This window comes from Embiotoca jacksoni, unplaced genomic scaffold, assembly GCF_022577435.1.
Source record: "Embiotoca jacksoni isolate LCO1_2020_lvr unplaced genomic scaffold, fEmbJac1.0.p SCAF_51, whole genome shotgun sequence".
In the NCBI taxonomy this organism is placed as follows: Eukaryota; Metazoa; Chordata; class Actinopteri; family Embiotocidae; genus Embiotoca; species Embiotoca jacksoni.
Window position 1 is genome coordinate 187,265 of NW_027185405.1, and position 27,885 is coordinate 215,149.

Here is a 27,885-nt window from a genome sequence, read left to right on the forward strand (position 1 = left end):
CAAACATACAGTACCGACGTTCACCAGTTGGGCGCTCTCGTGCACGTCGGGAGATCAAAGCCGTCTCCCGGGAGACGACCCTTTATTTCTCAGAGGAAACAGCAGCGTCATGATCTACACCAGGAAGAATCTCATTTGGTTGATTTCTGCTCGATGCTTCTGAGGATGTTTATTTATTTGATCGTTAACCAGACCGACTCCGAAGGAAGAAGTTTCTTTAAGTCTGAGAAGAATCTCCGGTGAGTGACGGATGCGTTGCTAACAGTTATCCGTTGGTGTAGAGCTACAAAGGAGGACAGTTGTAACAGTTGTTAGTTGGGCTAAAGATACCGATCAGGAGAGAAGAGAACAATAACCAGTCGGAGATAAATATTAATTTGTTGATGAATATTATTTTACGTGGTTGATATCTGTGATTGTGGAGCTACATGTACGTGACGGGGCTATCTAAGCGCTAGCTAAGCGCTGAGGGGTTAATGCGTCGGGAGCTGTTGAACCGAGCGGGAACGATGACGTCATGTTCTTGTTTTAGCGCCAGAAGTAAACGGTCAGATTGAGAACAGCTGTTGAGTGTGTTGCTTAGTAACGGTGGACGTTTAAATAATATATGTTAGGTATAAATGATAGATGTCACTGAGACATGAGTACATGTGTGTGTGAAATATGTTGGTATGTTAATATTGACCACAGTGAATATTATATACATATGTGTGTGTAATACTATTTTACTGGTCATTTACTGTTACACCAACAATAGAGTTTCTAAATTATAGTACTGACATCATATTAAATTCTGCTGTATGCAGATTGTTTTTTCTGGATGGATCTGTGATGGAGACAGCGATCCCCAGAAACCTCCACAGAGCGCTGGAGCTGAGTGACCCTGTGACCCCTGATCATCTTCGCTGTGAGTGAAGCTGCATTTGGTCTTCTTGGATTCTCCTGCTGGAGCACCGACGAGCAAAAGATTGAGATCAGAGTTAGTCTGAGAGCCTCCAGACGTACACTACCTGGGTAGTAGACTGAAAGACAAGAGACTGAAACTGACTGACTGTGAGAGAAATACCGGTATTGAGGATATTATTTGAATTTGTTAGTTTTCTTTTATGTTGTTCCCTTGATTTTCTGTGTGTGTTAATGACTATAATAAATTGCAGTTCAGTTCCTTGTTTTAAACTGCAAACATTTGCCGTGTTTCATTCACTCCCAGAGTGACCTAAAGACCGTCCTGAACTTAACACAGGAAATCTAGTGTGTTACATAGACTACATATGCAAGGCACAATCAGTGTAGATACATACAATGAAAAAGACAGATGATCAAAAAGAAAGCAGAAAGAGGAAGTACTGAAGCGATTAATAGTTAATGAATAAATAAAAAGAAATAAAAGAAAGAAAGAGAAAAGTGGAAACTGTATAATTACCTTCAGCGTGTCCATTGAAGGGGAATGTACAGAGCACTGCAAGACAGGTCAAAACTTCAGATATTATCAAACTAAAGCAAATGACCAAATATTGAATTAACAAGTAACATTTGGAGTTTTACCAATGTTAGTTCACATGTAAAAATGAACATGTTAAATTAATCAAATCTTTGAGATGCATTAAAACAGTCCTCTACTCTCATCTGACCAAAGTTATTAATAAAATGGTGAATCTGTTCTCTTTTCTATTCAAATATTTAGAAAAAGGAACAAGTGACCGATCGCCTGTTGCTCTCACTGAAACCTTTTCATCAATCCGTACGATTTAAACAGAAAAGGTCGGTGATGTACTCACAGAATAATCCCAGCTCACAGAGCAAAGTGTGCCCCATCCTCACATCCAGTCCAGATACTTCTGAGAAATTCTTTGTCCTTAGAGTGAAGCTGCAGCATTACAGAAACCCAGAAATGTTCAGAAACAGAAGTTACATTTCATATATTTTGGGTGACTTTTTTTTTTTTTTTTTTTTTTTTTTTTCAAACTTCTTCAACTTGTTTCTGCTTCCTTCCTTTTTCACACATCTAACACAACTGAACAGGGTTTGACCACAGCCTGCTATGACTTCCTCTCACAGCAGTGGTGAAACATATTCGACACATTCTCACGCAACTGTTTGTGCCTGTTCTCTGATAAAGTAATAGACTGAAAACTACAACCTACAAGTCGTTTTCCAACATTTATAAAACATAAGACAACTGAAGACAAGCAGAGTGAACATAACAATGTCAACAAGTCATCGACTGCCAAGAGAACCTACATTGAACTGTCGTCTTATCAGCTTTTCATTCCCGTGTAAAGCATTTTGAATTTCACTAACCTGTATGAAACATAAGTGCAGGAAATTTAAACACCTGGAGAAATTCAAAATATAATTTAAATTTTTTTTTTTTAATGCATTTCAAACTCAGGAATAACTCTTCAAAGGACATAAAGTTCATGTGTTTGAGCTTTAGTCAGGCCTTACTTACATTTTTGTTGTCTTTGCTTCCTCCTGGTCTGCTTCTTATGTTTGGTGGGAGCATCAGCACCTTTATAGAGCCCATTAAAGTATTAAGGTCAATACTTTTGAAAATACAAGGACAGATTCAAAGGTTTATGTTTTGGTCCTTTATGTCCCAACTGCTGCTGACAGTGACACTCACTGAGAATAAGACATTTCAGTTTCCAGCCATTATATGATCATCCTGTAGGCTACTGCTGGCTTGTTCTTCTTCACTACAGCAGGGGGGCTCTCAGGGGGGAGCTGCTGCAACAGGCTGCCACTAGCGCGGCGCCAGTTAACCTGACCTGAGGTGCATGTTTTTGGATGATGGGAGGAAGCCGGAGAACCCGGAGAGAACCCACGCAAGCACAGGGAGAACATGCAAACTCCGCACAGAAAGGCCCAGGACCGGATTTGAACACGGAACCTATTTGCTGTGAGGTGACAATGCTAACCACTGCACTACCGTGCCCCCCAATCATTATTATATGATCATCCTGTAGGCTAGTGCTGGCTTGCAAAGGGTCAGTGACTTTTGATGCTCCTGTAAAGGTAGCAGCATAAATTCATTAAAGGTTTGAAATATGCTGTTCAATAAATACATTGCCACCGAGAATGAGTAAAGTACACTAATAACAGAGGTGTCACACTCACTGACACACTCACTGGTAATCGTGCACTTTCTGATCCAACAGTGAAACTTTCATCTGAAAATATGTTCATTCTGAGTTGAGCTTCACTAAAGTGTTCCATTACCCGAACACAGAATCTTTTTACGTCTCCACCTGGTGGCGAAATTCTGGTTTTGAGTTTGGTCATGACTTCACCAACAGGAAGTGATTGAGCTTGAGCAAAGCAGAAATATTGACATTAACAGAAATGACAGTGAAGAGAGTATGAATAATAATACTAAAAATAAGGAATAAATAACAATCGTTTTGTATAAGAAGTCATGGAGAAGATGGGGGGGGGGAACATACTTTCTATTTAATGATCTGTAAGAGTGAAAACCTAAGAGTAACACAATTCAGTGTTTAGGCATATCGCTGAGATGGAAATATACTGGGAACAAATCACACTGAGCATACAAGAGCAGAGACACGTTGGACATAAATAAGACAAATACCCAGAACTCTTCCAAGACTTGGATGTGCAAAGGATTTGATAGTTTGCACCTCTGGTGACATCTAGTGGTATAAAGTAGCTCACCAAGGTAACTTCTTACTGGAACACTGGAAGCATCACCTCTTCTAAGATAATCAGGTGAATCCTCCAAAAAGGTAAGTTTTTAAAAGTGATGCAGAACAAAACCTTTCTGAAATACTTTATATATTTCATTCAATTTGGAATGAGAGCAGTTTTTTTCCAAAGTTTTTGAGTTTAATAAAAGAGTATGTGACAAATTGATGATCATCTGCATCTATTGAAAAGATTGACTGCACCATTTCAGGTGAATTCAGGATGTTTCCATTGATTAATATCCTCAGTTAAACAAAGACAAAATTCCATTATACCAAATACATATCAGCTTTGTTTGTTCCCCTTATTTTTGGTTCATTTGTTGAAAGCGTAAAGACGTGGATAACAGATGAGCAAAGACAGGGAATCTTAAACATTTTAAAATATTGATTGGAACAATAATATTTTCGGACTCTTTCTGTCGAGTCGAAGTGGAGTCAATGGAAAATCAGGTCTAACTTTTCCTTTTTTGTGCACGTGGTCGAGTTGTTTGTTGGTTGTTCAACTTATTTAAAAGCAACAGCAACACAAACAACAACAAAAACACTCAACATGTTTGGGAGTACAAATAACTGCTGTTGATAATAAATAAGATGTTGAGATACTTCCAGAAGTGGCTCCAGTATGTTCCGGGTTAAGCTGCGTTGTCGCCGCGGGTGTTTTTGTTGATGTCAACATTATGTTTTGTTTGAGCAAAGGAGAGAAACCACACGTTGTTTATACAAATATTCCTGGTTATGTTTGTCTCGACTGATATTTCGGTTTCAAGAAGAGGATAGGGGGATGTCGGATTTCTAACTTTCAGTGCGGCAGGAAATGACGTTTAACGCCAGACGGACAACCCGTGACGTCAACCGACGCAGCCGCGAGAGTGCGTGTTGGACGTAAAAGCGAATTTCGGATTTCTTTATGAAGACATATCAAAACGAGCAAAACGTTGAGGAACAGAATGAACAACACACTGATGGACGAAGTGTTTGGCAATAAAAGAGTAGAGAGATCATGTTTGTCCACCTGGAGGAGCCTCAAAGTGCAACAGTGGTCTAAATACACATCAAAATACTAAATACTGAATACTAACGACGTCATTGGTCGATGGTCTTGTCATTAAGAAAATGTGTAAATCTGACTTTCAGAGCTGCTGTTGTACTCTCAGGATTGTTTTTATTTTGTCTGGGCTCTGTGAGTAAATAATTAGTCAGCTGTCGCTGTTTTATCATTGTTTTGTATGTGTCGCCTATATTTAGTTAGTCTTTTCTTACATGATTATTATTTCTTTCCTAGACAAATATTGTTCATGATTAAGTACACGACTTGATTTTTAAGGGACATAATCGTGCATGTAAGAAAATATTTTACAGCATTTTATACACATACCCTCACTTGAAATATATTTTTAGCTTTGAAATAGTCAAAACAGTATGAAGGGTAATAAAATGGGGGAAAAAAAGTTCAAAACTCATTTGATAATCTGTAAATTACAATTACTGTCATTTAATGTAACTAATCCTGAAATAGTGAGGTTTTTTTTTCTTATACTTGCAGTTGGAAAGCGCAAACAATAAAAATTCCATTTTTTTTTTTTTAAATTCATGTGGTACATTTTTCCTCTGTAACACTGCACTCCAACGTGTGTGACAATAAAACGGTAGGACAAACAATTATATTGTTGAAGAAACTACAAGTAATAATCTCATTTTTATTAAAACATTAATAAGCTTCAAGCACCTACCAAAGAATAAGTATCACTGTACAAAATAGCTGCATAACGAGTAATGATGTTTCCTCCACAAATTCTAACCACAACCTTGAACTTGTGTCGTTCATGTCTTTTGAAATCTTCTTCGACCTACTGGCGTTGCCGCGGCTATGGATTTTTCTGCTTCTGCAGCACACTGTACACCGTGTCAACACACGCGGGGCTCTGCTCCTCATCCAGGGGGACAGAGTCTGAAGTCCAAGCCTCTGGTGTTTCCTCGTGGCCTTTCCCATCACTGCTGCTGTCACTCCTGCCAAGAGAGGCGGCCGCGTGTGGCATCTGTAAAGTGCTGTAGACGGTATCTACTGTCTGGATTTCCCTCCAGTCCTGTTCCTGTCTCGGCCCGCTGCTCCGGCTGAACTGTGCGACGTCCACGTTTTCATACGAGGCCTCAGCTTGACTGGAAGATGTAGAGACTCGAGACTCGAGTCGTGGCTGGGTCTCTGTTGGCGGGTTTCGTATTTCCTGAGCAGGAAATGGACGTGCCTGGAAATAATGGAGTCAAATATGATTTCATATGTCAATTGCATGTTATTATTTTATTTTTTATCAGAACGTTTTCAAACCGGACTACAGTATCCCGACATTAAAACCTTCTGATGTTACACAATGTGATGTTCTGCTAGATGACAAAGACCATTTTAAAATTGTTCTTTGTAAATGCAGCTTACCTGCTGGAGATTGCTTGCTTTTGAAAAGCACCTCAGAGCCGCAAAGCCAATACAAGAGAACAACAATACAACAACTACAATAACTATCAGTATTTTATAGAGTTGTTCTGATGGGTCTTCCTTTTCAGGCTTCGATTTGCTGAAACCTGGAAACAGATGGGAACATATTTCTAACAGGTGAGAAATTTTAATCAGCAAAAAAAAAAACACGTAATCATTTAAACAGCACAGAGTTCATCTGAATTTCAGTACAATAATTTACTAAATGATCAACCGACAGCCTTATTGCTATTTATAAACAACCCATAATACTTACACAGGTCTTTGCTTTTAGAAACGTTACTTTTGCTAACATGGTTGTTGCCACTGCAGACGATAGTTCTGTTGTCAGTGACGACGGTGATGTTGACCTTGCTGAAGGACTTCCGAGATGCTGTGCAGTTGTTTTCGTCGCAGACAAACCACACCCAGTCGTCCTGGACGGAGCAGTTCACTGTGATGTTGCAGAATCCCGTAGAAACGTTGGAGCGAAGCACCAACATCTCCATCACAGGCTGAGGAACCTGTTCTGTATAAAAAAAAACACAGCCAAGCAGACAAATCGATGACTTCATGGCATCCTCTGTGGGCCACCTGCCGTAAACACACCCCAGCGATCATCGATGGGAAGTTAAATATGAGGAAGGACACGTAGCAGACAAGAACTATTTATTTGCATATGAAGTTGTGGGTAAAAATAGTGCCAGATAGTTTCACGCGTGCTGTCACGATATGTTTGAGAAGTTGATCTTAAGGTAAATGCGACTAAATTCAGAGATGTATGAACATTTAAAGCAGATCCATGTAAAAGAAAGAAAGTAGTGTATACGACCTACCTTGAACAATGACCTGGTGTGTCTCTGAAGTTGATGTGAAATTAGAGTCGTAGAATAATACTTCATAGATGCCACTGTCTCCGTCAGTCAGCTTATTCAGACACAATGAGAGGTTTCCAGGACTAAAAAACACTCTCTCTCTGTGACTGGGTTTGATGAATTTATCAGAAGCAAAAAGTGTTTCACCAAACTTCCATGTACCACTATGTACTGGAGGTGGTTTCCTGACACGTAGACACACTGAGCTGCTTTTCAGTCTATAATGCGTCGCTGATGGGTCCTGTGCCATCACTGCTGACAGGAAACAATCAAGTAAAAGAGAAAAGATCTTAGAAAACATTATCACAACACCTTAAAATCCTACCGCACATACAGCAGATATTTTGAGATGAGTACGATACGTGTGGATGCAAAAATAAATCCTTTTTCTGACTTTTACTTTTTTGCAGCAGCATTACAATAAAACAATAAAGTGAGAAAATATCATTAAAAACAAGAGGAAATGTCAGCATTAAAAAATTTGATCCAAGGAAACATTTCAAAAACAAATGTTGTTAATGGTGCCCATGAGGAATTTGTCCAAAATTTCTAAACACCAAAAAACAACGTTAGAATTTATTTTAAAAAAAAAAGAAATAGATGAACTATTTTGTATTAATCTTACCTGTAATAATCCAACAACTCAGTAGAAGAAGCATTTTCCATCTGCTCATGATTCTTTGAAGATATCAAGTCTATAATTGCTTAACCGGAAACACGTGTACCTTGGTTCTTTGTGCTTCAAAGCATAAAAGCTCGACGCGATGATGGTAGAGATATTGCAAAGGCCAGGAAATGAAACAACATCTGCTATCTTAAAAAAAAAAAAAAGTTCCAGCGGATGAGAATTTGAATGTATTTTTTTTTAAGTTCAATTCACCTGAATGAAACAATACAAACCACACTGTGGAATTAATGTTGCTCTGTTCATTCATGGTGCTTATTTGGTCCATTTGAGGTACAAGAGCTGAGGCGGCAAGGATTTTCTAAGGTAGTTGTCTGCTATTGTATTTGTGTATTTTGTTTCCGCCGTGGGATCTTTTCGAGAATGAACACTGACCTTGGGTAGACTAGTGGTCCTCATTGGGATTAAAGGCAGGTCCTGATTGGGCAAAATATAATTTCTCAGGTCCTGGTTGAAGTTAGGGGTACAATGTAAATTGAGGTTTGGCTGTCAACGATGAACACGGATAGCTGCGCAAACCTGTGTGTGTGGTTGGAGGGTAGATGGGTTGGCAGTTTACCTGTAGTTTTGAGTTTTGAACACAGGAACAATGTGGCTGTTGATTTTCCTGTGTTTGTGCAGGAAGTAGAACAGGAAGTTGAACCGCTGTTCACACTCAGTTAGTCAAGCAAACTGTCAGCGACTAAAAAATAACAGTGTCATTTGTTTGGTTTCTGAAACATACTTTAAACTACAAATTGTCTATCTAAAAATGTTTTAACTTTGTCTATGTACATAGCGTTTATCAGTACGTACCGTAGTAAAATATAAAGGCAGTTTATAGGCTGAAATATGGCATAAAAATGATCTGACAGACAAAAAGCACCATGACAATAAAAAAGGGATCAGTAATTTGGTCACAGTAGTAGCACAATATCATGTTATATTTTGAGTAATTTTGTCAAATGCAAACACATACAGACTCGGAGATGTTGCAAATAATACATTTATTAAAAAGAGGCACTTAAAAAGTACGTTAGCAGTCAGGCCCAATGAGCTTTGAGTATTTAGAGAGAGACAGATACAGTATACAGTTGGCGATGCAGCATAAACAAGCACAACCTCTCACCAGACACTCACCCTGAAACCTTTTCAGTTACTGTGAATATTTTTCTGGAGCAGCAGAGGATTTTATTTGAATAGTGGCGCTTTGAGATATTTTAAATTTATAATAATGAACTTACCATAAATTAGATTTGATTTGAAAATTTGGCTTAATATTTTAGAGATGTTCAGGACATTGTCATTAGTATAATTCAATTTATATGTTTTTATATTAGCTAAATCTTTTGGCCATCAATTAAAAAAAAAAGAAAAAGCAAATAAAGTTGTTTTTTTTAATCTCTTTTTTGAAATATATTTAGATTTCTGATGTAAAAACTTAAAACAGCCTACAAAAACTGTTGTTTTTACACTAATAAATTAATTTAACTATTGTCCCCTTAAACAATTCATTAGATGCATGTTTAATGGTTCTGTTGTTGTTTTCATAAAGAGTAAAATGGAAAAAAAAAAAACAACAACACTTGATTAGAGACTTACTGCAGAATCTACAGACTTTCATTACCATTGTATGAAAAAAAAAATGACAGCAGTCAAAACAGAAATAACATTGTGCACTGACAGCAATTAATATGGTATTATGAAAAAAAAATCCAAGACATAGAAATGAAGAATATCGGGAACAAAAATATTTATACATACTGTACAGAGGTACACGAAAACATACTGTACATCAAATTTAAAATAGCTCACAAAATGATACGTACAAAAAGTATTATCACACTCACTCATTTGCAGGTTTGAACTCACTCTCACAAACCCCAAACACAACAACGCAATTTAATCACTTAATACAGTGCATTAAGTATAGAAGTTAGTTCAGTTACTCTTCACGTGGGAAATGCCACTTCTTTCAAGTTAAAGTGCTTTTAGTAATATTACTAAACATATTTACCCCCAATAAAACAAGACATTCGTATCAAAGAGCATATTTTCAGGTAACCCATGTTGTTAGAAACTATCGGGTACATAAAATATAATACATTCCTTTGAAGTCCTCCATTAAAAAAAACAAAAAACAAAACATAGTTCCAGTATTTTTCGCCACCTGTTGCAGGTATTTTATGAATTAAAAAGAAAAGAAAAAAACAACAACAACAGTACTCTGATTCAGTGATTAACACACCCATCATCTCCACTGCCCCCCCCCCCCTCCAAAAAAAAAAGAAAATCCTCTTATCAAGCCAGTTTGTCTCTAACTGAGATTTGATGTTCTCAAATAAGGTCAAAAGTCTGCGGACGTGTCGTTTTCCTTGTCCCGCTTCTTCTTGGTTCAAGATACGACTAAATTAGAGACAGAAACGACTTCACAAGACAGCGATTTTTTTTTTTGGGCAGTTTGGAAGTAAATCAAGTCCTTTCCTGAAAATAAAAAATGAATGTAAGTTTGACCTTCTCTATTGATAACTTGATGTAGTGCTGTACATTTGTACAAGTCTGGTTTCCAACTTTGCTCCCTTTGAAGCTGCTCGTCGTCGTCTTCAGTATGTTTCCTACAGACTTGTGGTTACAATGTATCTGTGTTTGGTTAGTAGGCGCGATGATGGGACACCCAGGTGTTTTATTTTCTGTCATGTTCCACATGCTGTGCGGGGGAGGGAGAAGGGGGCGGGGGGGGGGGGGGGGCAGGCAATTTCTACATGAGAATGTGGCTTCCTCTTTTGAGCAGCTTGTTTTCTTCCTGTCTTCTACCTCAACTCAATTTCACATCAGCTTTTAACCTCTTCCTGTTTTTTCTCACTCCCTCACACGTTACTAATGCGCACGCTCAGCGGGCTGCTATCTCTGACGCGCCCCCGGTCCCGCCCTCTCTCCTCCCCCCTGTAGCTCTCCTCCAGCCGCATCTTCTCCGGGTCCGTCCCGTCCTCCTTGCCGCCGCGGAAACGGGACGCCTGTGACGGCGAGCTCGGTGGCAGGGCCTGCTTGAAAAGGGGCGGCATTTTGGTTTTGGCCACTTTGTCAAAAAAGGCAAAATCGGCCACGTATTTTCCCGAGGGGGACAGAGAGACGACGGGGGGAAACTCGTAGCCCCACAGGATCTCGTCCGGAAGGTAGGACGTTCGGACCTGGCAGGTAGCGGAGGTCGGCTCCACTGTGGCGCTCATGATCACCAGCAGCTCAAAGTCAGCCAGTTCTGGGTCCGTCCAGCCACCACCTGGAGGACAGAAGAGAACTGAGGTCAGAAAACAAATCTTCACTTTCAAAGCAAGCCTTACATTTTTATGTTATTTTTTTCGTTCGCAGGAAGTAATTGGTTCAAGTTCAACTATTGTAGTTGTAATACAGTGTTGATTATACACCACCACAGGCATTAAAAAGTAAGAAAAACAAAAAGAAGTAATTAAAGCTGTATTTTTGGCCACTTGGGGTCAGTGTAACAACCTTTAAACAGCATGATGCATCTTACATCATCAACCTGCAAAGTTGGATAAAAAAAACTGAGGGCAGCACGTTGAAGTATCTCGTTCTTTAGACACTCAATTAACCACTTTGTTTACCAGCTTGCTGCTAAATTAGTGTGTCAGCTGCTTGATGCTGAGCTGAGTTCGGACGCTTCATTAGAGCTTTTCCATTTCAAAAACAAGATTGATGGAAGAAGAAAACCAAAACAATTTGCAAAAAAAAAAAAAAAAAAGCTTGAATGCAGACATATAGAACTGAGGCATCCTGGAAAGGTGATCATTATCCGTGGGTTTGCCAATACAAATGATTATTACACTATAGAGAGCCATATCATGTAATAAAATAAAGTTGTATTTTCAGTAGCCGTGTTTGAGCACATTGAACGATCTCATTCGGCCTGAATTGTATCGTGTTTTCAGGGTAAATTTCCAGCTGAAACAAATCCAGGCATCACAGATTCATTCAGTAAAAAACAATCGTGTATGTGAGTAAGAAAAGACACACACGAGCATGCACATTCACAGCATAACACACACACACACACACACACACACACACACACACACACACACACACACACACATAAAAAAAACAGGCTCATCCTGAAATTTCCAAAACATAAAAACCTCCCCACTTACAGCTTGACTCCAGAAAGCGCTTGACCGGGACCACACAAACACTCACAGAACGCAACATTTCAAGCACACGAAGCCAAATCCGCCGCATGTTGGGGAAAAAAAAAAAAAAAAAAACTTCTGATCATCATACATTGTGGGTAATATATTTCAAAAGCTGCACACGCTCATCAATACACACATAACACAAAGGGACACGCTCGAAGACATATGCACTCAAACAAGCACACACCTGCATCAACAGGCCTCACTCATGAATGCAGACTCAGTCATCTGTCCAAACATCTCCTTCCCCTAACCCGGACCCAGTCTCACTCCCACCGGGCCAAAAAAACACCAGGTTTCGCAACCTTTTTTTGGTACACACTGCGACACGTACGCGGCGGAGGGATTTTCGTATTCGCCTGTCGCGGGGCGGGGCGGGGCGGAAGGGCTTCCTTTCTTGCACTTGGGGGATCGGCGGTCTGCTTAAAGCTGATATGGAGCTGAAATGTGGGGGGGGGGGGAAAAACGGCTTCTTCTTTGTGCAGAAATTATTATTTTTTTTTTTTCTGGCTTTCCTGATGATTTGGAGTGAGATTTTGTTCGTGCAGGACAAAAGAGTTAGCAACCCTGCTAACCGACCTGCTTTCGCCTCTTTGGACTTCCTGGCCTGTTAGCTGATGCCGGTGCACCTTTCTCAACCCAGTTTACAGGTTGTTTTTTAATCACTCAGCAGTATTTTTCATAGTGTGCTCACAATTGTTTTTCCCAACCAATCCTTGTGTGTGTGTGTGTGTGTGTGTGTGTGTGTGTGTGTGTGTGTGTGTGTGTGTGTGTGTGTGTGTTGGGGCACGACAGGCTTCTGCTCCGGCTCAGTGGTTCAGACAGCGATGACGTCCCTCCCATAGGCCGTCTCCACGGTGTCCTGCCCTCCTGAGTTAATGACTCGTAGTCTTACAGTCACTTGACGCCAAAAAAGATTCACACACCGTTGCACTGGAAGCTAAATTCAATGTTCCTAAAAGAGAGTGAGAGAGAGAGAGAGAGAGAGAGAGAGAGAGAGATGTCCCCTCCTGATGTTGCATTAATTATAGCAGCTACATGTCCTGAACATGAAGACAAGGGTTTGCAGGGGGCTCTGGAGCTCTGCTCATTCATGAGTATCATCCATGAGTGGTACTTGTCTTCTGTGCATCCCACATTTGGACCAGAGGCAGAACGCATCCCGGACCGTCTCATGAAAGACCAGTAAACACAGACAGGTCAAGTCTCACTCACTTTAACATCAAACTTTTTCTTGGTCTGTCGGAGGGACGTGTTGTAACTTTAGCTTTAGTTTACATGACACGACAATCTTTAAGGTGTTTTTGGTACCTGTTTTTTGTGCTTGAACTTGAGAAGGAAGTGAATTAAGCATTAAAGTCTGTAGACTTTTGTAAATTGTAGTATTTATCGATAGTTTGCAGGTGAGGCGTTTAGGGGACATCTGTAAATCGTAGCTACTGAAGAAAAAACCCCAGTGACACGCAACCCCTCTAAACTGCATGGAAACTAACAATTTGTACTGTTGTGTGCAATTTTTTGTTGTTAAAATGGATTTTATAAAATTGTTATCGTAAAAAATATTGTTCAAGAACCGGTATCAAAGTCCCAGTAAAGGTAAATGTACCGGATTCAAACATTTACAAATGATATCAAGCTGCACAAACACATACTGAGTATTTGCTACAGTAAATTGTTCCAAAACCTGCATATCAAACTCAATTTAAACAACATCGTATGGTCTCAAAATAATACGGCATTAGGATTATGTATTATGACTTCTTTTTTTTTTATATATATATATACTTCCTGGATTTATGGCAGGAAACAAACCGAGATCAAACTAGACACAAGCAACATTAGTGCCCTGCCAACAAAACAGGATATTGTTCCAGTTATGTAATATGGCTGCCGTTAAAATAACTGGAAATGTAAGCTGAACTGCATCGAGGCTTATCGTGAAGACAACTGGCAAGAGTGCGGCAGAAAGGGAGGTAATGATGTCTGAAAACAGGCCAAAAAGGAAAGTGGAGGCTGCGGGGCGGAGCATGATGGGAAGATATCAGAAAAGAAAAGGACGATAACAAATCTGAAAAACTGAATATATGAAAGGTGGTCAGGAAAAAATAAGAAAGGCGCAGCCAACGGTAATTATTAGTAGGAGTGTAAATCCGAGCAGCGATGTGGCTTCCAGTGATGAGAGGGCCGAGCTGCTGTAAGTGGATCTGTGCGGGCTTCGTGTCAGCACCCCAGACTGTACAGTATTGTGCTCTAATGAGGGGTGTCTCTGGCAATCTCTCTCACACACATTCCAGCCAGAGAAACCCTCTCCCCTCCGCTGCCAAATCAGCCCGACTCCGGACAGCTAGAGGCAGCCAGGCACGCAGCACATGACCGTAAATACCAACACACCTACATGCCGAATGTACACACAGCTCTTCTCAAGGGAAACATACGAAAGCTGCGATTGTAAAGTCGTAAGGATGGTGGAGTAAAAGTAAAATGGCGATTTTATCAAACATTTGACATCATTTTGATACAGTTAAGCAGCAAAATATCAATTCTACACATCATTATTAATATAAAACCTTCAAAAATCAAAACCGTTGTATTTGGTTTACAAAAGGGGGGATTTTTCGGTGCAAACAACCTGAACTGAACTAAGTGGATTGAGGGCTGTGATTTACCTTTCGCTGCCCAGTTTCTGAGGGGGCTGTGGTCGTCGATGATGTGGTAGAAGGTCAGGGGGATGATGAGGAAGGGGCTGTCGCTGGACGTGTCCACCTGGAAGGGCACGTTGCGCTGGTCCAGCCGCACCGTCTCGCCCTCCTTCGTCAGGGACGTCTGAAGCAGCTTCCCCGTCACCTGGGAGCCAAGATGTAGTCAGTAAATGCAGCCAAGAGGGTGGAGAAGGCATCCTGTCGCCAGAGGGCCCCAGGTTGAACACCTGCAATGGCCAATATCTCCATGAAAGACGATGTGTCCTTGAGCAAGGCACTAACTTTAGCTCACAACAGCAAAGTAAGTACTCAAATGACTTCGGAGATTTCCGTGATAAAAAAATTAAAAAAAATGACTTCACAGCTTCCAACTCACATATACAGTAAATATAACTGGAAGCAGACCTGTGGTGTAAATTAAATGCTACCACATTTTACAATGACCCATTAATGAGCATATGCTTCTCTTAAAAGCGTCATAAAGTTCAGTTTTTTTTTTCCTTTCACTGTAGACAGGACTGTGCATATCCATCGAATGTTGCCTTCAAATACTGCACAGACCAGGTGAAAATGAATGCTGGCGCTCATAAAACTGTCATTTAGAAAGGTTGTTTTACTGGTTGTAGTTCATTTGAATAATAAGGGACAAAACTCACACGTATAAGCTCCTAATGGAATTTAAAAAAAAAAAAAAATCACAAAAGTGCACGTGAATAACAAAATCAGGCGCTAAAGGAAGAAATGATGTCAAACAGGGTCTTTACCTGGCAGCCTAATAGCAGGCTTTTACGCATGTTGGCCACTCGGATCATGAGGCACGGCCGTCCCTCGTGATTTGACACAACGGCGTGTTGACTGAACTTTACCGTCTCACCTCGCTTCTTGGGACGGGCAACCTGCAACGAGAGGGAAAACAAGTCGAAGGTCAGGACAAATTCAGACACGAGGAGGGGAAATTACAGGAACATATAGACAAAAATAAAAAGTTGTCAGACAACAAGGGAGGAGGAGACTGCTGGGACAACCTTGTTTTTGTCAGAATTTGTTAGAATTAGCGATAACCTTGAAGTTACTCGTTAAAAATATCGATAGCTGTAATAATATTGGGTTCGTAAAGGAAGATCCTGCTGGGGTGGGAGAGGGTCACTTGACTATCGAATAAAGGCGTAGATTGTAAACATTAGAAAAGGGTTCGTCAACCAAATTAAAATGTATTTTTTTTCCCGTCAGGAAGCTAAATTATACAATTGGTTTTGTCTTTAAAATGAGTGTGTATCAGTCGGGACACTGTAAAGTGCTTTTTGTAAAGAATTGTTCAGTGGGAGGCTGCAGGATGAAAAGTTCAAATGGGTAAAAAATATATATATATATCAATGTACACTGGGTAAGTTTTTTTTTGGACTTTCAATCTTCAAAAAACATAAAATTCCTAGCGACCAGGTCGTACAGTACATTATATTTTTTTTTTAAAAAGCAGCACTCTGTTATGGTAGAAAATGAAGACAGGCGAGTTTCTTATTTTTCATTACTTCTTCAGTGACCACATTTTACAAAGGCCAAAACCTGCCTTTGCGAGGAAGGTGCCGGTGATGAAGATCTCCATCACCATGGTGATGACCAGCTGAAAGATGAGGAGCACAATCGCTCCGGGACACTCCTCGGTGATGCACCGGAAACCGTAGCCGATTGTGGTCTGGGACTCCAGAGAGAAGAGGAAGGCCCCCGTCAGGGTCTTCACCTCCATTACACACGGCGTGTGGTTGGAGGGGGGGTCAAACTCTGGAGGACGGCAGGAAGAACAGAAGATCTATTTGGAGTGATGAAATTACCGAGGAACATTTTGTTTCCCTTTCTCTTGGCTTGTTCTGCCTCGTCTTCCTCACGCATTTTCTGTACTGGAACAGCGTACTCCGAGCTGCTTTTCTTCCTGGTTTATTTCCCCCCAAAAAAGTACTTATATTGCTCGAGCTCCTAAAAGATTTGTAGTCTTGTGTGTACCGTGCAATCATCGCAGAAATCCAGCGTGGGCTTTAATTATGTTACGGCAACAATTTTTTTAACAGGTGAGCAGCTGCGCTCTCCGTCTCTACATTTACGTGTCTGGGAGGGTAAAGAAAAATCACGCGGCTGCTTTTGGGTTACGACTCTTCACTTCAAACTCAACATAGAGAGATGGGGTTGGACCATCCTGAGAGTCGACGGGCATGCAGGCTGCTCGAGGTAGCGATTAAAATCAAATGTTGGATGAAATTTGGACTCGATGAGCCGCCAGGTGAAAAGTCAGCGATTCGCCAATCGTTACCAATTTTTTTTAAAAGTGGAGGAAGATTGCTTGATTCGAATTTTATAACAATCCATCGAAAAGTCATTGAAACATTTGACTTGAAGCCGAAAATGTCAACATGTGGAGCGAGAGAAAATTCAACATGTCAAACGCTGCATCCTACGAAGTACAACATTTCATCTGTTATCCATCTGTTAGTCGTGGACGTATTTCAGTCTGAAATGGTGAACCAGTTCATTAATTGACAGTCATCTCTAAAACTATGTAAGAAAACAATACCGTTTTTTTTTCCTGGGTTTTCATGAAGATGTCTCATCTAACACTTGGTGATAATTCGCTTTTTTATAAAAACATAATTTTGATGTTCGGGTCAGTTAATCGAGACTTCCCTGCTTTTAACTTTTAACTTTTCTTTCCTCATTCCTCTGACCGTAAATCCGAACATCCTCTCTCCTTCGTCCTCACCCAGCAGGTCTCCGTGCACCATGGCCACCAGGTACCAGAGTACTCCAAACAGGAACCAGGTCCCAGCAAAGGTGGCGGAGAAGAGGAAGAACTTGTAGCGCCATTGCATATCCAGGAAGGTCGTCCAGAGGTCGCGGAGGTACAGCGCCCCTCGGCCGCTCACGTGCTCGATGCGTACGTTGCTCCGTCCGTCTTTGGAGAGGACGCGGCGCCTCCTCCGCAGCGCGCTGGGCCCTAGGGCTCCCGTTCCTCCTCCTCCACCTGCACCAGCACCTCCGGTTCCCCCCGTGGAGCCCAGCAGGGGCTTGGTGATGTCAGTCTGCGTCTGCGAGTGGCAAACTTTCTGAGGGGAGGAGCCTTCAGAGGACGGGGGAGTGGCTGAGGTCATGGCTGGCGCTACACGGTGTCAGAGACAGCAGGAGGTGAGTAGAGGAGGGACGGTGGGCCAAAGGGAGTGTGCATGAAAAGACAAAGAGAGGTAAGACGGTTGGGGAAAAAAAGGGCCGACGGTTGTATGGGCGGGAAGATGAATCGAACAGCAGGTGATTCAGAATGAAAAGGTGCAGGATGTGTGAAAAGGAGAAAAGAGAGAGTTTGATAAACACATGAAAGAAGAAAATGACGGAGTGAAACATTTGGGAGGAGAGGGGGATGACGAGGAACAGAGAAGAAGAAGAAGAAGAAGAAAAGGGGGGGATTAAACGCACATTTTAAACCGGACAGTGGTGTGGCTGTCCACGGTGGTCCATTTAAATCCCCTCTCTCTTTCTCTTTTCAATGGAGGCAGCTGGCCTTGTCAAAATAAAAGCCTCCTTTCAGCATGAAGGCACAGCTGCTCTTTCACATTAAAAGCATGATAGCGCAGGCTCGTTCACGTGTCGGTTGCGTAAGACAGCTACTGAATTGAGACGAGGGGACACTACTGACCTTTTCTGAAAGAAAAAGGAGTCCGCTGGTGACCCCCTTCTTCCATTTTGTCTGAACTCGGCTTTCATCACTTCTTGGCTTGTTTTTACTTGGAAAAAAAAAACTTCTCTCAACTAACAGGGAAGTGTATTTTTATTTTTGGTGTCTATGAATTATGCTAATTATTTCTGGCTTTGTTACAGAAAGCAGTAGTTGTCGCAGTGGGCGAAGGGGACAACTACTAGCAATAAATATAAAGTAAAAAAAAAAAAAAAAAAAAAGAATTCAAGTGATTACAGCTAATCAGTGGTATATTATGGAAATGTGTTTCAGTCCCACAAGTTATAAACCATGAAGAAGTAAAACAAAAAACAAAAAACGACAGTATAACTAGAAATCAATGGATAACATTGCTCACTGACTTTCCTGTACTTTGGTGTGTGTCTGTTTTTCAGGGTCTACACTAGTAAACTCTAAAGGGATGAAGTAGAAAGCAAACTGCAGGTCCGCTGGTTTTTATCAGCCAACATTATTACTCTCAAGATCTGAATGAGAGAAAATGCTGCAGCCAGGTTCCCAAATCTTGAAAAGTCTTATTAACACATGTTCTCTAATGTTTGGCCTCATAGTGCAACGTTTCTTCCCATGAAACTACACCGTCATCAAACAACACTGTGTCAGAGAGTGGTAATGTACTGTGAAGGAGCAGTATAAGTGATGGTGTAAGTGGGTCTCATTGTGTCATTAACTGCATGAGAATCCCCCCCCTTCCTCCTCCTCCCCACCTCTGAGTGCTGTGGACACTTATTGTCATTGTGCCGGTGGCCTCTCGTGACTGTCAAATTTGACCTGCGCTCAAGTTGAAATGTGTGAAACATACCTTTATTTGTTTTTTTTGTCATCACAAAGATTTACAGACAGACAGACAGACAGACAGACGGACAGATAGATAGATAGATAGATAGATAGATAGATAGATAGATAGATAGATAGATAGATAGATAGATAGATAGATAGATAGATAGATAGAACATTTTATTGAATAATAATTTATTTTTATTTTTTTTACAGTACTTGTTATTGAATCTAAACAAGGAGCAAATTTGACCCGTCAACAATGCGGCCCTAAACTCCTCATTAAACAAAACAGGAGGGCTAACAAACTTCCCCTCATCTGGGCTGCAGTTTCTCCCTCTCCACAACCTTTTTCTTTTCCTTTTCTTCCCTCCTGCTCTCGCCGACTGTTTACTAAACAGCCCCTTTGTCTCAAACGGCCTCTGCTTTCCGGAGCAAATACTGTACGACAAAACCAAAAAACGAAGCAACACAAACAAAAGCCCAAGAGCCGAGGCGATCTGATACGCTCTGTCCTTTCCTGTCCTTTCTGACCCCTGTCTCTCCTCTCTCCATGCTGGAGCTCACACTGAGTGAATGAATAGAGATCTGTGTTGAAGTCTGTGCTATGAATACTAAGATGTGGAGGGGGAGAGAGGGGAGGAAGGCGGGGTCAAGAGTAGGCGCATGTGATTGGCCTTGTCCATGTCCAGCTCTGAACCCTGCAGAGCTCCGGCCTACACATACAGTAAACATACATTTGTCCCTTGGATATATAGACCTACTGAACCGTTGGAAAGTAACACAGGATTTATTGTCCGGAGGAGTTCGGTTTTCAAAGTCAAGACCTGACACACAGCGTGCAGCAGCTAATCCTTGCATATCATCATTTACTATATAAAAGACAAAGCTGGCACTATTCAGATTTTTTTTTTTTTTTTTTTTTTTTTTTTTTTTTGCATCAAATATAGAAAAAAGAATAAGAATGAAATTAAACACTAAATTAATCTATCTTGCAAACAAATGTATTCAAACTTCCAAAACCCTCACCCTTGACAAAAACATGTCTTTAGCAAACTTCTTTGAGATGAGGGCCGTCGTTTGCTTTCATCTAGTACGAAGCCAGCCATTGATTATTGATCTGTGAACAGACTGAATGACTGTGCATAGCCGTGGTAGACTAATAGACATCACAGTGTATAAAAGTGGACGTAGCTTCCAGGTCTGAAAAATGAGGCTGATGCAGAAGTGCCTTAAACTGCAATACCACCGAGTGCCACCAGAGGTCGGCTCCAAAAAGCCTCCAGCTCCATAGACTCCCATTCATACTCCTCTCGTAAAATAAGGCAATACATTTTTTCCACAAGTTGTTTCGGTTTTGCTGGCAAAAGTCACTTTTTCTTATTAGTTTTCTGGAGGTCCATCTGAAAATAATCCCTCACTAATTAGAAAATAAGCCTGACAAAGTTGTGTTTTTTGGGGGGGGCGTGTCTGTTTGATTGACAGGCCTGTGGTGCAGTCAGGTTACAGCAAACTGCTCTGAAGCAGCACGATGATGGCGGCCAAAAAACTAAACTCGATGCCTCATAACGGCAGTTTAAGAGCCAATTGGTGACGTCACTGTTGGTGTCCGCTTGGTAAAAACAAGGGAAATAAGACAATAATCGCATAAACTATTTGATTTGTTTATTTTTGAATTGCCGACTTGAGAGTTTGAAAATCATGACTCATTCCAACAACACAGTGAAGCACCCTGTGATGATAATAATGTGTCTTAGAAGCAGTTGTAATTGATGACAAATGCTGTTTATTAATAAACACTTTAAATGTCCGTTTATAAAAATTAAGCAAATGTCTCGAGTGCTTGGAAATACTAAATGGGGGGTTTACCTGTTGCCATGACTACCACTATTAGTGGAGCCAACACAGCATTTGCAAAGTGAATTGCTCTTGCTGATGGATTCCCACTCTTTCAAAAACAACTTTTTTTTTTTTTTTTTTTTTTTTTTTACACCCGTGGGATGACCACTCTCAAGGTTAGGATCCCTTCCTCCCTGTCAGGCTCTCCAGCCCTCTCCTTCCCTCTGTCCCATGCGCACAAGAATCCTTTGTTTTCGAGGAGATGAAAGGGACAAAAGCCACCATTGAAAAATACGACTGGATGAGCGAGTAAGTGAAAGAGAGAGCAAGTTAGATGAGGAAAGGAGAGGAGAACTGAGCGTTGAAGTGTGTGTGTGTGTGTGTGTGTGTGTGTGTGTGTGTGTGTGTGTGTGTGTGTGTTTGCGCGAATGTGTTTGATCGTGTGTGAGTATGCAGTGTTTGACATTGTGAGGGGGCAGGAGATGGGGTGGGGTAAGGGAATAATTGAGGGGTGGATTGAGAGAGAATCGAGCATCGGGTGACAAAAGGAGTGAAAGAGGAAGAGGGAGAGAGGTGGACGGCGGTGGAGAGAGAGAGAGAGAGGAGAGGAAGGGGTTACGTGGAGGAGTGAAGGTGGAGGAAGCAGATCGGTGACAAAGGACTGTCATTAGTATTCCAGAGGAGAGAGTAATCCCTTCCACTCGGTGCCCCTGTCCAGTGTGCACCGCCATGGAGCAGCCAGTACACGGCACTGAAAAGACTCTATGCAACGCGGCTTGAATGGCTGCGAAGTGACCAGTGTCCACGCCACGGCGTCCTCGGCACCGGGCTGAAAGGACCGTCTAAACATCAACACCGGCCTTGGCCGGGGGGGACGGCGTCTGTTCCAGCCAACACAACAAATCCACAAACTCGCCGGAGCCAAACAACCTGCACATCGCCATACAAATGAGCTGCTGCTGTATCGGTGTCTCTTTACAGAGACTCAGTCGGTAGACCGGGTCGCACACTAATCTGGAAGGTTGGTGGTTCGATCCCCAGCTCCTCCTGTCCACATGCCTAAGTGTCCTTGACCATCTCATTGGGACAGAACTTCTTTACCAGCACGTCATAAATCGGAACATCAACTTTATTGCAACCTAACTCTTGTTGCAAGGGAACATGCTTTTAGAACCGGCATCTTAACTCCATGTCTAATTAGGAAAACACTACTCAGGGTTTATAATTTGTAAATAATCGCTTACTCCATTTGAGCGGCTTTGACATGGGTTTCACAAATCTGTTCGTGAGTAGTAATGCATAATAGATGTCTTTGTCAGTGTTCCACAAAATAATGATTCAGGGCCTTTAAAAAAGTGTCCTCATTAAAAGTCTTTGTTAGATTTGATTTTTTTTTATCCGAGGATGGTTGCATTTTAAAATCCCACATTAATCCTTTTACAGAGCAGTTGCCCAGCACAGTGATGTCCATGAATCACATGGAAGCAATACCCTTCGTGAGTACAGTCATACCTGTGTTAAGGATGTTTTAGGGACTAGTGACACTTGCAATGTCACCATGGACTTTAAAGTTAAGCAATCAAACTTTGTGTCAAACTTGGGGAAATAGGCACCGTGCGGCAGAAAATCTACAGCAACGAAGGAATGAGCTGAGTGAGGCGTTTCGAGTTACATCCTCGGTATTCAAGAGGGGCAGAACGTCAACATGTCCGACACCGCGGGAGGTACAAAGAGGTGGCTTTTCTTTGCCGTTTGCGGGGTCGTGTCACCGTGAATTCGTCCCCCGGGGTCAGACGGTCAACACCGAGTTCCGCTGCGACGTCGTGAGGGGGAAAAAGGATTTTTGACGCAAATGACACTTCGGTTCTCCAACGTGACAACGCACAAAAACAGGCTCTCCCTTGACAACACAATCGTAGCCCCCCTACACCCCCACCACCACCTCGCTGGATTGGGCTCCCCCCGACCTCTTTTCTGTTACCCACACGTTACCCAGGTTTCAGGTCCACGGTGACATCACTGCGCTCTGTTCGTATGCAACAGTAACAGCCTCTGAACATTTCTATTGCCTCTTGTATTTCTGTACAGGTGCCGGCGTACGAACATTTACCTGCAGAAAGGCGTCGGCGTACTTTTTCAATATTTTCACTATTTGCAGGGTTCGAAGGACGGTCGGGTAACAGCACACATCTCTCCGACAGTTGCACTCGTGGTGCCGCTCTCAGGGCTGCGCACTCGACTAATTCCGCAGCAATAAAACTCACAGCCGCGTTCAAGTGTGTTTGTATTGCACTGTTGCCGTTTCTGTACCGACACTGCATGTCAACGTGATTTGCCTTCATTCAGACTTTTAACACACAGGAAGTAAATTGGAAGCGGTCGCCATGGCGACCAGACGTTTCTCTCGATGCGTGTGCGGACTGTACGAAGCCTCCGTCTGCATCCGACACTTCCCCCAAACCGCTCGGCCTCCACTTCCTCAGCCGAGAGTTGGTGGCTGAGGAGTTACGACACTGACCTAAATTAAACAATGAGAGAGCAGCTGCTGACCACTACGCTGTTACTCAGGAGTGACTTTTAGCATCTCTGAAGTCCACAGTAGCCGAAGCTCGTCTGTGTCTGCTGTAAATCTGACTGGTCAGATGTGGAGGATTCCTCAATGAGGGAAGGTGATTTGTTTCCACTGAATGTTTCCGAGATTTTGTTGGCGGAGTAAAGAAAATAAAATTTAAAAAAACACCACCTGCTCGTTCCTCTGTGGTTTGTACAACTCTTCATTGTTTTTGCTGTGACAGCAACTTTTTTTTCCACCTACTTCTATCACGTTGTCGGCCGATAACCAGATTTATTCTCCTCATTTTTTGCACCTCAATACTTCCTGCACAGAAATCAAAGACTTAAACTAACGTAACTTCATCCGAGTTTGACTTATCTTTGCGAGATTGATGCATCCCGCCGTCGAGCTGAAGACTTTGTAGTTACATTAAGGTTTGAAATAGAACCTCTTGCTGCACTTTGCAACGTAACGTAGACCCTTGAAAGTAAATGTTGTGAAGCGGTGGTACGAACCTCCTTTCTCGTCGCACACTACTAATATCTCTCCGCGCTGTAAACACAACACAGCAGCTGCAGCAAGACTGAGCACCTGTTTCAATGTTCCTCGTATTTCCAACAAAAACAACTGGAACTAGTAAATGTCAGCATGAAATATTACAAATTCACAGCCAGATTATTTTCATATGTTAATGACAAACATTAAACAGACAAAAATACTCAAGCAAGAAGAATGACTTTGGTGTGTTAATAAGAAAATATTAGTCACGAAATATTACAGATTCAACACTTTTTTTTCCAGATGTTGAAGTTTCTTACCTTTCTGGTTCACTTCAACCACAGCTTGGAAATTGTAAAGAGTTAATTAATTTCACTGTCCAGCAAACATGTGAAAAGACAGATACGTTTTAATCTGTCTTTGAGAAAGAAAAAAAAAAAAAAAGTGAAATTTCAAGGTCTCGAACGACTTGTTGACGGCTCACACATTGTTTACATCACCTCTCGTTTTGGCGTCATGTTGTTTGCTTAGTTTTTCTCTTGTTTCGGTCCTCCCATCGTCCTAAAAACAAAAACTCTCAGAGGAGAAAAAAAAAAAACCATGAAGCAGAGCGTCCGTGGTTGAGGATCACCCGGCGGTCAGTCAGTGTCTCCCACCACACTGGTACTGGCAGTACCGGTTCCGGCTCACTGTTACTGGATCATTATGTAATCGGATGAGCGCAGTTTGCACTTCTTCTTGCACGTGAAGCAGAGAGAGAGCCCTGCGCGTCCACACAGAAGTTAAAGAAGCTGGCGCTGTCCACTCCCCCCCCCCCCCCCCACCCCCCCCCAGCATGCCTCTCTATATAAACACGAAAGTATTCAGATGGCCGCTGTTTCACGACATTTTTAATTCATTAATTCAACTCTCCTCCCAGCTTCTCCTCCTACCCTCCCTCTCGGTGTCTCTCCCCGACTGTACGCTATAAATGGGCCTCTTTGTTGCGAAGGCCTCCTCCGCTGTTTCAGCCTTTGTCAACTTTCTCATGTAAATGTTTGATGGTCATAAGATACACGCCTGGAAGTTGTTGCACTGAAACAGAGATATTTACAAATCAAAGACAAAAAAAAAGGAGAAAGAAAGTAAAAGAAAAAGAAAAAAAAAAGCGTCGCTCTCTCCTTGTGCACTTGGCTGCTCGCACTTTTTTTGCGTTGGCCGGTGTGCGGTGAATGGATGATGTCTGCTGCGTCTCTGTGAGGCTGTGCCATGTCCGCCCTGCAAGGAGGGGTGTTGGGGGGGGGGGGGCCTCGGTGGTGTAAAGGGGGGGGGGGGGGGGGGGGGGGGGCGAGTATAGTGTCTATTTACAAAGTGCGACCAGAGGGTTCAGAGGCTGACAAACAGCGCATATGCACATAACGCACACGGAGCAGGGGGGGGGGGAGAAATAACTTTCTCCAGGGCGCATTTTCGATTTCATAAAAGACCTGAAACTTTAGCAGAGAGCGCACATCACCGTTTTTAGGGGCGACAGGCTGAAGTTACAGGGAGAAAAATCTGGTCAGTAAGGTGAGTGGGGGAGCTACGACCGCGTTGATGTGGGCAAGAAACTGAAGCGTTTTCAACACGCTGCTCCTGACCTGACGCACCTTGGACAGTGTTCGACACTTTCTGCACAAGTCAATGGTAAAATAACAAATGCAAAGCAGATTAGAGTAGATTTGTCCAATTTAGAGACTTTTTTTTTTTTTTTCTGCCATGTTACCAGGTGAAACATTTTGAAATATCTGCAGATGGTAAAAACATGAAATGTGTGTTTAATTTGATTTTTTTTTTTAAAAAGAAGCCTACTTTGTCCCATAAATGACGAAAAAAGAGAGTTAGGTGTAATTAGGGTGGTGTACCTAATAAACTGGCAACTCAGTGTAAAATGCAATAAAAACAAGCTCCAATATAAGAAAAGTATACAGTCTAACTCCCCTATAGAGTCTCCGTAGAAGCACCCTAGTGGAGTTATAGAAAGTGAAAAGGGCAGCGCCATTCAAAGTTCTGCTCTAAACGTTGTTTTGACGGGAGGTAAATTTTAGCGTATGTTCAGATGGGAGTCCCCCGACGCGTGAATCTGCGCCGCAGAATAAACCAGGCGCTGCGCCATATTTTGCCCGGCCGGTTTCACACGCAAATCAATCTGCGGGGCCCTCCAACCCGCCAGCTGGTGTTGTTCCTCCTCGACACCCTCTCCCGTCCTGCAGAGTTTGGGGCTCGTCCGGAGCGGTGGGGCCACGCATCCACGGGGGCGCAGAAGATATCGCAGAATATATGGGTGTGTTTGTCTATTTTTTTTTTTTTGGGGGGGGGGGGGGGGGGGTGAAGATTGTAAATGAAGATTTTTGGCTGCTTTTTGTTTGTTTTGGGTTGTTTTTTTTTAGCTCGAGGGTCATCCTCGGCTCGTTTTGGCGGGAGGTCGACACCTGAAGTCAGATGAGGAATCGGATGGTCAAGGAAAATAAAAATAAAAAAGAGAGACGCTGAAGAACTTTTCTCGTAGCTGCCAAATTGCTGTGCAAACTGGGGAAGATATTTTCATCCCACTTTTGTAACTATCAGTATTCAACGTGCTACTTTCTCAGTTGCTTTCTGCCTTTGTTTTTTCCACCGCCGTCTTCCTTTTTCCTCCATTTAAAAAACAAAAACAAAAAAACCTGTCAGTTCATGCACCTCTTCAAGCTTCACATAAAAGTTTTCATGTAGACAAACTGAGTAAGTAAAGAAGTACTATTCATTCTCTACTTAAAAATGACACACCGGCGACTGAATATTGTTGTTAACTGGAATGTATTATGATTTCTTTTCCAATCTTATTTTCATTTCTCATTGGAACAGTACTCTCAAATATGATTTCATTAACAGAGCATTTTTGATGCGTGAAATCATTGAACAAATATAACACATCTGCACCCACAGCACAGATGGAAAATTCCTATTATAGGCTAATCAATTTTCCCACAGGAAGCTTGACATGAAAGACTAATTTGAACAACAAAAACATCATAAAATGAAATCTCAGAATGAGCAACATACATCTGTAGAGGAAACAACCGAGTGAATTCAACAGGAGTCCTTCAGGTTCAGGTTTGTGATGCGTTTTGCGTTCCTACCACCAACCTCAGTGAGGAACACTGAAAGGTGCAGTGTAAGCATTTATTTGTCCACATCAAAACAACAATATAAGAACTTTTACACAGCAAGCGTAGCTCCATTACTTGCATTTTAAGAACATTTCACTTGTGCATTTCTGGCTTCAAACTAAATGTCATCTTTTAGTTCACAGAGGAAAAAATGTCTGTGGCTGAATTAAACAGCTGCTAATTTAGCATTTTTCTGCATTCACACATTCAGCAATTTCCAATGAGAAATACACGTTTAGCAGGTTACAAACTCGTCCCGACTGGTTATTTCATCACAAGACCAAGAATCGGTTCTCAGTTAGCAGAAAGGTTAAAGGTTAACGTCGACCGGAAATGTTCCCACAACAAACGTGGCTGCACCGGGGGTTGGTTGCAACTTGTCTCTGAGCTCTTTACGAAGCCTTTTCTCATCTATTTTACAATCTGTTCTACTTTAAATCAACGGTGTTTCACTGTCTCACCTCTGCACAGGAGCTACCTGCTGCAGCGTGCTGTCTCTGCGTCTCTTCTAATTTACGCCACCGGGGGGCGCCAGTGGACCACGAGGAAGAGAAGTCAGTCTAATGTGTCGTTGTCTGTCTGATTTTACTTTCGTAGTGACTTCTCAAGCTACCTGAGTTACCAACTAAATAAAAATATGCAACCTGAATGCATTCATATTATGGGGCAAAATATTTTTTTTAAAAATGTGTTAAGTGGG

General features: G+C 41.9%; 2 protein-coding genes across 3 annotated transcripts; both read right to left on the reverse strand.

Moving 5' to 3' along the window:
• Positions 1–5,251: 5,251 nt before the first annotated feature.
• On the reverse strand, positions 5,252–7,794 carry LOC138211951 (uncharacterized). The gene is made up of 5 exons (XM_069172159.1): positions 7,675–7,794; positions 7,011–7,301; positions 6,452–6,703; positions 6,136–6,281; positions 5,252–5,950 (listed from the first exon to the last, which is right to left on the reverse strand). The coding sequence occupies exons 1-5, from the start codon at positions 7,721–7,723 to the stop codon at positions 5,573–5,575; spliced, it is 1,116 nt and encodes a 371-aa protein (XP_069028260.1). The 5' UTR covers positions 7,724–7,794; the 3' UTR covers positions 5,252–5,572.
• Positions 7,795–8,701: 907 nt separating this feature from the next.
• kcnj10a (potassium inwardly rectifying channel subfamily J member 10a) lies at positions 8,702–24,831 on the reverse strand. Of its 2 annotated transcripts, none has more exons than XM_069172067.1 (6): positions 24,519–24,831; positions 17,367–17,762; positions 16,185–16,396; positions 15,382–15,513; positions 14,585–14,762; positions 8,702–10,990 (listed from the first exon to the last, which is right to left on the reverse strand). In XM_069172067.1, exons 2-6 carry the CDS (start codon positions 17,752–17,754, stop codon positions 10,581–10,583), a joined length of 1,320 nt encoding a protein of 439 aa, XP_069028168.1. In that variant the 5' UTR covers positions 17,755–17,762; positions 24,519–24,831; the 3' UTR covers positions 8,702–10,580. The 2 variants fall into 2 exon arrangements, with proteins under 2 accessions (XP_069028168.1, XP_069028167.1); XM_069172066.1 differs by having other exon boundaries at positions 24,339–24,830.
• Between the last annotated feature and the right edge of the window lie 3,054 nt (positions 24,832–27,885).